Genomic DNA, 10,663 nt, shown 5'->3' on the forward strand with positions numbered 1-10,663 from the left:
ATTCTTGCAATGCTCATTTGGTGGCAATGAACTCCTTTTCCTTTTTTTTGTGTGTGAGAAGTTATTTATTTTGCCTTCCATTTTAAACAATTGCCTTGCTGAATAGAGTAGTCTTGGTTTCAGGTCCTTGTTTTTCATTACTCTGAATACTTCATGCCAGTCTCTTCTGGCCTGAAATATTTCTGTTGAAAAATCAGCTGACAGCCTTATGAGAACTCCCTTGAATATGACTGACTATTTGTCTCTTCCTGCCTTTATGATTGTCTCTTTGTCTTTTTAATTAAACCTTTGCCATTTTAATTATGATGTGTCTTGGTGTGGGTCTTTTTGAGTTTGTCTTTATTGGGTGGGACTCTCTGTGCTTTCTGAACTTGTGTGACTTTTTTCTTTACCAAATTAGGGAAGTTTTCTGTTGTTATTTCTTCAAAGAGATTTTCTATCCCTTGCCCACTTTCTTCTCCATTTGGTACCCCTTTGATGTGGATATTGTTATATTTTATGTTGTCCCAAAGTTCCCTTAAACTATCCTCTTTTCTTAGTTTTTTCTTTTTGTTACTTTGATTGAATGTTTTGGTTTACCTTGTCTTCCAAATTGCTGATTCAATCCTCTGCTTCATTTAGCCTACTTTTAATTCATTCTAGTGTATTCTTGATGTCAGATATGGATTCTTCATTTCTGACTCATTCTTATTTATGTTTTCTATGTTCTATTTTCATGCTGATGTAGTTCCTACTATGTTCCTTATAGCTTCCATTAAGTTTCTTGTAGTTCTAAGTTTCTTGAGCATCCTTATAACCATTACTTTGAACTCAATGTCTGGTAAGTTGCTTGCCTCCATTTTATTTAGCTCTTTTTCTGGAAATTTTGTTCTAGATCTGTGAAATATGCCATTGGTATTTTAATAGGGATTGCATTGAATCTGTAGATTGCTTTGGGTAGCATGGACATTTTAATGATGTTGATTCTTCCAATTCATGAACATGGTAGATGCTGCCGCTTTTTTATATCTTCCTCTTTACTTTTTAGCTATAGTTATTTTTAATACTTATTATTTAACCTTTATATCAGAGTTAAATGCTTAACACCCTCACCATATTTCAGTATCAGTTTTCTGAATTTTACTATATACTTACCTTCACCAGTGTGTGTATATTTTTTATGTTTTATGTTACTAATTAGCATCCTTTCATTTCAGCTTGAAGAACTTTCAGCATTTCTTCTAAGGTAGGTCTAAAGGCGAGGAACTCTTTCATCTTTTGTTGGAAGAGTCTCTCTCCATTTCTGAAGAACAACTTTGGTGGATAGTAGATATTCTTGGTTTGCAGGGTTGTTTTTTTCTTCCTTTCAGTACTTTGAATATAACATCCTATTCTCTCCTGGCTTGTGAGGTTTCTGCTAAAAAACAAAAAAACAACCACCTACTGTTATCCTAATGGGGGTTCTTTATAAGTTACAAGTTTCTTTTATCTTGCTGCTTTTAAGATTCTCTTCTATTTTTTATTTTTATCTATGTGTCTTAGAGAGGATTCTTTAAATTGAGTTTGTTTGGTAACCTATGAGCTTCATGAACTTGGATATCAAAATCTCTTCCTATATTTGGGAAGTTCTCAGGCATTATTTCTTTAAATAATATTTCTACTCCTTTCCCCTCTCTCTCCTAATTCTGAGATTCCCATAATGTGAATATAGTTTTATTTGATGATATCCTATAATTCACAGAGGTTGTCTTCATTTTTTTCATTCTTTCTTATCCTCTGACTCAATAATTCACACTTCCTGTCTTCTAACTTACAGATTCTTTCTTCCACTTGATCCATTTTGCTGTTGCATTTTGCTATTGAATTCTTCATTTTATTCATTGTATTCTTCAGCTCCAGAATTTGCTTGGTTCTTTTTTTACATCTTTATTTAACTTCTTATTTTGTTCATGTTTTGTTTTCCTGATATTGTTGAATTGTGTTTTTGTGTTTTCTTATATAGCTCTTTGAGTTTCCTTAAAACCTCTATTTTGTATTTTTGGTGGGAGGGGGTCCATGTCTTTGGGATCAGTAACTCAAAAATTATTGTGATCCTTTTGTGGTATTATGTTCCCTTGAATTTTCATGTTCTTTGAAGTTTTGCATTGAAGAAAACAGTGACCTCCTTCAGTCTTTATTAACTACTGTCAGGAGAGAAATAACTTTCAACTCTGCTAGGGATTCTGAGGCTTTCTCCAAGCTTCTGTGACTATACCTACTCCACTCTTCTTCGCCCTCTTGTGGCAGAATTCATAAGTTTGTATGCCTTTTCTTGATCCTGCAACACACTAGGCAGGATACTTGCTGAGAGCCTCTCTTTTTTTCCCCCAAAGATAGTGCTAAAGCTCACGCTTGTGGTCTCTCACTAGCCTGTAGATTCAGGCTGACTCTGCACATGCATAGTAGTCATCTGCCAAAGCTCACTCTTACTACCATCATCGGGAGCTTGCACAGGGAGACAGCCACAAGGGTGTGTGTGTGTGTGTGTGTGTGTGTGCGCGCGCGCAGGTGAGGGCTGAAGAGTTCTATGGTGCCCATGGAGCATTTGGGGGAATCTATAGGCAAAGCATACCCAGAAGCTCATGGACAGGCTTCTTGATTGGCTCTGCAATGCAGTTAGTAGGATCTGTGTCCTGTTAATGTTCATAAGAGATTTATTCCACTCTCTCAGACTCTTCCTTCCCTCATCGTGTAGCTTAGAATTCAGTACTATGGGTGAGACAAAAGAGAAATGAGCTTCTTTGGCACTATCCTGCGCAGCTAGGAAGCCAAATGCTCACTCACACTCTCTCACTTTCCTCTATGGATGAGCTCACAGGCCAGGAGGATCTCTCATATTTCTAATCTGTGCCACAGAGGTGGTGGGAGTAAAGTCAAACTGTTTCTTTTACCATTTCTGATTAATCAAAACTCATGTTTTGCTCCAGTGGTTTGCTGGAACTTTACTGCTGGAGACCTGTCATCCATGGGTGATTGTCTGAGACAGTTTTTTCCAGGAGCTCCTGGATCATAGCCAAGAGGGACTAAAGTTGGTTCATGAGCTACTGTAGGGTCTACAGCTGGGATGAAGGTCTGCATACCCGTTATCCAATACATGGGTGGGTGAGAATCCTCAGGAGTCCCTTGGTATATATTGCTGGATCCCAAAATTCCCACAAAGGCACTTTTGTCCATGGATGGATGCTACATTGTTGTTGTGGGAGAGGGGGAAGTATATGAGGGACGTCACTCAGCCATAAATGACTTTGGTTTCTTAAACCTGTTTATTTCAAAGGCCTCGCTCTTTAACAGAAAAGTGTTCCAGAATATTATTTCTTTAGTCCCACAGCCTACTCTGAACCCTTAGTGTTAGTGAATGTTTATGTTCATAGAATACTTTAAGACCTAGAAATAAATTCTTAGAAATAGTGATTGTGAATTAACTCCTGGTGATTTCTTTCTATTTCACCTGTCTCTCATAGATATTCCTCAAAGGGCAGGAAATATGTAAATAAGCTTCCTTTGTTCTAGTGCTGTTGAAGATTTTTGCCTTATGTTTATATTCCTTTAGGCACTTCAGTTTTTAACTAAGAAAAATATAATATATTTCTAATATTTAAATCACATTACTTTTAAGAAATTTGTCACCAATAGCTCATTTCTGAAACTTATTCTAAAGCTTTCTCTTTTTTTGTGTGCCCCCAGCAGGAATTGAACCTGGGACTCTCTAGTCCACAGGCCGGTGCTCCAACCGCTAAGCCAAACTGGCCAGGGCAAAGCTTTCTTGATAATGTTTTCTCCTAGTTCTGCTTATAGTTCTAGTTCAGAACATTAAAAAAAATTTATTAATGGAATTTTTTCTTTGGTGGTATTTGTATGATTCTGTCTGTAGCCCTCATTTTTCAATGTATGTGAACTCTGAGCAATCATAGCCCATTTTCATGGCTGCAGACAACTAATGAGCAATCCTCATTTCATTGTAGACTTCTGATCTAATGAAAATATGTCCAACAATATATAAATGTATATCTCTAGTTGGATGTTCTACCATATCACAAACTTTGCATATCCTCTCTCCCCTCTTCTGTTTCCATCCAAATCCTGTTTTCATTTTTTTTTTTTCTGTCTTATTGAATCACAAGCATCTAGTGAGTTCCCAAACCAGTTAACTTGAATAAAGTTTTATATTCTCCCATCTTCCACACTTAATATAAATTGGTGCCCAAGATCTCTTTAACCCATGGTGGTTATTAAAGATAGGTGCTTACAAATTCAGTAAATGAACATAAACTGATAGATTGTTGCTAGTGTGATTTTTTTTTTCTTTTAGAAATTAAAAAAACAGGTAAATTTTTCATAACCTCTTATCTGTGCATATCATGACAAGATAGTTCAATATGTTTTGTCCACATCATCTAAAATGAATGACTTCAGATTGAGTTAGGAGTTTGTTGTTACAGGGAACGGTGACATTCAGAGATGTGGCTATTGACTTCACCCAGGAAGAGTGGCAGCAATTGGATCCTGCTCAAAGGAACCTGTACCGGAATGTGATGCTAGAAAACTATAACAACTTAATCACAGTGGGTAAGGGTAGTTTCCTGTATAACCCAAATTCTGGGAGTAAAGTTGCTTCCCCTCCTTCCCCCAGTTTTCTGAAGTGTGTGGGACCTTTAAGTGTTAGAGCGAATTTGGTCTTTAGATGTTTTTACTTACGTGTATGTGCATGCTGCAGCTTTCAAAACAAAGGGTCCTTTTTGGTTATGATTCAGGGGGCAGAGTCCCCGGAAACCACACATTTCTTGTCCTTTAGAAAGCATGCTTTCCCTGTGCCAGCCTAAATTCTTAAATGATTCTTTGTTCTAGTATTTATGCCTAAATCTTATGTAATTATCCTTTGACAGGCTTTCCATTCACCAAACCTGATGTGATTTATAAGTTGGAGCAAGAAAAGGAACCATGGGTGGTGGAGGAAGAAGTGTTAAAGAGACACTGTTCAGGTTAGTGGGAGGGAACCAGACAGGTGAGGAGGGGCCAGGCCCTTTTAATGGTTAGTATGTGAATAGTTGATTTCTCTGAAATGTTCTTCAAAGATATTTCCCTAATGACTAGACATTTATAGTGACAATTGGTGTTAATTCTTTATAAGCTGAAGGAGTCATTTCTAGATAAGATTCTTCTTTCCTCAGAACTTCTTTCCAAGGAATTTAAAGGACCAGTTGGCCTTTTTACCTGTGTGTTAGATATCAATATTTCCTAACACATTTCCAGCTTTACTTTCATAATCATTCTGTTTTTGACATCTTCAGTGTCTCTGCCCACCTTTTTACACAGGATCCTTTCTTTTTGCTTTCTGATATTCATGGAATTATAGTTCAAATAAACCTGTTAACATTTATAGTCCTTTTTCTAAATTTTTTTGTTCCTTCCATTGTAAATGCCTTAGCATCATATTTTGTACCCATAATTATACTTCCACTGTATCGTTAGCTTTTGTTCTCATACTTCAGTAATGGCTACATTTTACTTCAAGAAAAGTTTTTAAGACAATACTATTCTGTTAGCTCACATTTTCTGCTACATTTGTCATGTGTATATATTCGTATTTCTGTGTGTATGTGTAATATGTATATACATATATATACATGCATACCCACATATATATTCATACACATACATGTATTTCTATTTGATAGATATTGCCAAGTCTTGTATTTACCCACTAAGGAGATTTTAACTATTTATATTTCTACCAACACAGGCTATTGGCATTTAATAAATATTTGCCAAATTGGTAGGTGAAAAATAACTTCTGGTAGTTTGAATTTGCATTTCCTTTATTATGAGTAAAGGCAAGCATCTTTTTTTTTAAAAAAAAAAAGGCCCTGGCCAGTTTGGCTCAGCGGTGAGAACATCGGCCTGCGATCCAGAGAGGCCCAGGTTCGGTTCCCGCTAAGGGCACGTACTTAGGTTGCAGTTTGTCCCTGGCCCTCGTTGGGTCGTGCGGGTGGCAGCCACTCGATGTGTTCCTTTCACATCGATGTTTCTCTCTCTCTCTCTCCCTCTCCCTCCCTCCCTCCCTCCCACTCTATCTGAACAAGAAATGAAAAAATGTCCTCAGGTGAGGATTAAAAAATAATAATTAAAAAAATTGTTTAAAAAAAAAAGGTTTTATTTTTTAGAGAGAGAGAGGAAATAAATATTTTGGTTAATCCCTTCACATTTTTTTCACTAAGCCCTACAGCCCTCCAAACCCCATTCCCTCTGACCGCTGTCAGTCTGGTCTATGTATCTAAGCTTCTGTTTATATTTTGTATGTTAAATTACTTTGTTCACTATATTCCACATATAAATGAAATCATATGGTATTTGTTTGTCTCTGACTGGCTTATTTCACATAGCATAATAACCTCCAGGTTCATTCATGCTGTCACAAAAGGTAAGATTTCCTTCTTTTATACGGCCAAGCAGTATTCCATTGTGTGAATATACCACATCTTTTTTTTATCTAATCATCCACTGATGGCCACTTTGGCTGTTTCCACTTTGGCTATTATAAATAATGCTGCAATGAACATAGGGGTGCATATATTCTTTCGAATTAGTGTTTCAGGTTTCTTCAGGTATGACGTCAACTGACTTGCTTCTGCAGAACAATTGTTTTATTGTTGACAAATAATGTTAATCTTACCTTTCTTTTCCAACTTTTTATACCTCTGATTTCTTTCTCTATTTATTACTGTCCAGCACTGTAGTAATAGTGATATAGTACTCATCTTCTTCCTGACTTTAATGTGTTTGCTATAGGATTTACCCCATTAAGTATGGTGCTTTTGTTTAGATTGTACTGAGCTTTATTTCTCAAGTTAAATAAGGTGTCTGTCTAGTCCCATTTTATAAAGCGTTTTTTAATGGAAAATGGATGCTGAGTTTTATCATCTCTGTAATATCTTTGGAAATCATTACTTGATTTTTCACTTTTGACATATTTACATATAGTAAATGAATTTTTTATTGAAAAAATATTTCTACGTTGAAACATACAAATATTCCTGGATGAAGATCTCAGCTATGACATATTTTATATTAAATGTGCTTCTGGATCCCTTTATTTTCCTTCTGAGTCATTTTGATATTTCATGTAGAATTTTAATATTGATATTCATAAGTTAAATCGGTGTATAATTTGCTTTTTTGGTTGACTTTATCAGGTTTTGGTATTAATATTGTGCGCACACACACACACAAAGGGAAATTCTTCTTTTTTCTTTTATAACATTTTGTATAGCATGAGAGTTGTCCCTTAAATGTTTGTTTAAATTCCATGTCAATCTGTTCTTTTCTATTTTTTTTTTTATTCTCACCCGAGGACACTTTTTTGCATTTATCTTCAGATAGAACGGGAGGGAGAGAGGGAAGAAGAGAGAGAGAGAGACATTGATGTGAGAGAAACACATCAAGTGGTCGCCACCCACACAACCCCAACCAGGGCCGGGGACAGACTGCAACCGAGGTACGTGCCCTTAACGGGAATCGAACCCAGGACTCTCTGGTCCACAGGCCAACGCTCTAACTGTTGAGCAAAACCCGCCAGGGCTCTATTTTTTTTTTTTTAGGGGATTTCTTTTTATGTTTTTCTGTTTGTTTTGTGGAAATTGGACTAATAGGTTTTCTATATTTTATAGTCATTTTGGTCATTTACATTTTCCAGAAAATATTTGTCAAATATTTTGTAAGAATGTACTTCAATAGAATCCTGCAAAATAGTTTTATGAATTTTAGCTTCCTGTCTTTGTTTTTTTCTCTATCATTTCTTACTTTATTTGAAAATTCTGCATTTTCTTTTATTTATCAAACAATTTAATCCAATTTAAAGAGCCCATTTAAAAGCAGTCGAGGGTGTTTGTATTAATAAATATCTGCCTCTACTCATACTTACCTTCCTAAAATTTTCTAAAGCTTAGGAAATAGAAAGTATATTTTCCTGGAATTTACTTAATAATGGAAAACTAGGGCTTAAGCCAAGAATCAATCCTATAATAGCATACATTTTGAAATTTTCTTGACATAATATTGGAAAAATTTAGAAGTAACATTTATTTGTAATCTGTTTTAGGAGAAATGTGGAGAACTGATGACCAGAATATACAGAACAGACTCTTGACACAACTTGGAGATAAGTTCATCAAAACATTGACTGAAGAAAAAGTCAGTGAATGTCATAAGAAAATTTCTTATGCATTTTCTCCAGACTCAGACTTTTTTCCTTCTATTCACAACTTCTATGACTATAACTTATTTGGGAAATGTTTAGAACATAATTTTGATTGTCATAATAATGAGAGAATCCTTATCAAAAAGGAATACTGTGACTATAATGAACTTATAAAGTCATCTGGCAATAACTCATCACATCTTGTAGTAATCCCCTTTAAGTGTAATCATTGTGGAAAAGGGTTTAGTCAAACCTTGGATCTCATCAGACACCTGCGAATTCATACTGGAGAGAAACCCTATGAATGTAACAAATGTAGAAAAGCCTTCAGCCATAAGGAAAAACTCCTAAAACATCAGAAAATTCACAGTAGGGAACAGTCTTATGAATGTATTGAATGTGGGAAAGCCTTCATTAAAGTGTCAAATCTCATTAGACATCAAAGAATTCATACTGGAGAGAAACCGTATGCATGTAAGGAATGTGGGAAATTCTTCAGCCAGAAATCAAATCTTATTGATCATGACAAAATTCATACTGGAGAGAAACCTTATGAGTGTGATGAGTGTGGAAAAGCATTCAGCCAGAAGCAAAGCCTCATTGCACATCAGAAAGTTCATACTGGGGAGAAACCTTATGCATGTAATGAATGTGGTAAAGCTTTCCCTCGAATTGCATCCCTTGCTCTACATATGAGAAGTCATACAGGAGAAAAACCTTATAAATGTGATAAATGTGGAAAAGCCTTCTCTCAGTTTTCCATGCTTATTATACATGTGAGAATTCATACAGGTGAGAAACCCTATGAATGTAATGAATGTGGAAAATCCTTCTGTCAAAGTTCAGCCCTTACTGTACATATGAGAAGTCATACTGGTGAGAAACCCTATGAATGTAAGGAATGTAGAAAAGCCTTCAGCCACAAGAAAAATTTCATTACACACCAGAAGATTCACACTAGAGAGAAACCTTATGAATGTAATGAATGTGGAAAAGCATTTATTCAGATGTCAAATCTCGTTAGACACCAGAGAATTCATACTGGAGAAAAGCCCTATACATGTAAAGAATGTGGCAAAGCCTTTAGCCAGAAATCAAATCTCATTGCTCATGAAAAAATTCACTCTGGAGAGAAACCCTATGAATGTAATGAATGTGGTAAAGCCTTTAGCCAAAAGCAAAACTTTATTACACATCAGAAAGTTCACACTGGAGAGAAACCTTATGATTGTAATAAATGTGGTAAAGCCTTTTCTCAAATTGCATCCCTTACTCTTCATCTGAGAAGCCACACAGGGGAAAAGCCTTATGAATGTGATAAATGTGGGAAATCCTTCTCTCAGTGCTCATTGCTTAATTTACATATGAGAAGTCATACAGGTGAGAAGCCCTATGTATGTAATGAATGTGGAAAAGCTTTCTCTCAAAGAACTTCCCTCATTGTGCACATGAGAGGTCATACTGGTGAAAAACCCTATGAATGTAATAAGTGTGGAAAAGCCTTCTCCCAGAGCTCATCCCTTACTATACATATACGAGGTCATACAGGTGAGAAACCCTTTGACTGTAGTAAATGTGGAAAAGCCTTCTCTCAGATCTCATCTCTTACACTTCATATGAGAAAACACACAGGTGAGAAGCCTTATCATTGTAATGAGTGTGGTAAGGCTTTCAGCCAAAAGTCACATCTTGTTAGACACCAGAAAATTCATACTCATTTGAAATAGAAACCCCATGATTGTTGTGAATAAAAAAAACCTTCAGAAGGAATTAATACTTCCTTTCAGATTATATAATCGATTCTAGAACAGAAAACTATGAATATGGGAAAGCCTTTTGAAGAAGTCACACATTTGTGAAACATGAGAATTCTTACCAAGGTTACAAATTGTATAATGAAAAAGCTGATTATCAAAAACCTTTAGTAGACATCTTATCTATTGATAATATGTATTTATCATTCTCATTAAAATCTGTCAGCTTATCAACATGATATTTGGGCTCCTAGCTAATGTATTATCAAGAAAAAGACTGGGTAAAGAGAAACTATAAATATAACCTTTTATATGAGAAATAATTAGAAAACGTGTTGAAATAAAATATCCAAGAATAGCTACAACAATGAATTACTATATGTGTAAAATTATAAAACATTTTGAAGAGCATAAAATAACACCTTAAAGATTTAGAAAGGTAACACTGAAAAGACTTAGCATTGTAAAATAACTGTTTTCACATATCTCTAAATTACTTATAAAATACTTCCACTCAGAGTTTTCATTAGTTATAGTTTAAGAATTTTACAAACTGATTTCAAATTTTATATTGGAATATAAAGGATTACAAAGAGCTGGAAAAAGTGTGAAAAATAAAAATATACTAGATATCATATACTTTATTTAAAACTGTGTCATTTAAACAGTATGTTCTTGATGAGTAAATAAATTGGTG

The 10,663-nt window shown here is 35.2% G+C and overlaps 1 protein-coding gene across 1 annotated transcript; it reads left to right on the top strand.

Moving 5' to 3' along the window:
* The first annotated feature begins 1,192 nt into the window (after positions 1 to 1,192).
* Positions 1,193 to 10,435, top strand: LOC118638599 (zinc finger protein 569). The gene is made up of 4 exons (XM_036274643.1): positions 1,193 to 1,225; positions 4,458 to 4,584; positions 4,902 to 4,997; positions 8,114 to 10,435. The coding sequence occupies exons 2-4, from the start codon at positions 4,551 to 4,553 to the stop codon at positions 9,937 to 9,939; spliced, it is 1,956 nt and encodes a 651-aa protein (XP_036130536.1). The 5' UTR covers positions 1,193 to 1,225; positions 4,458 to 4,550; the 3' UTR covers positions 9,940 to 10,435.
* Positions 10,436 to 10,663: the final 228 nt, after the last annotated feature.

This window comes from Molossus molossus, unplaced genomic scaffold, assembly GCF_014108415.1.
Source record: "Molossus molossus isolate mMolMol1 unplaced genomic scaffold, mMolMol1.p scaffold_m16_p_21, whole genome shotgun sequence".
In the NCBI taxonomy this organism is placed as follows: Eukaryota; Metazoa; Chordata; class Mammalia; order Chiroptera; family Molossidae; genus Molossus; species Molossus molossus.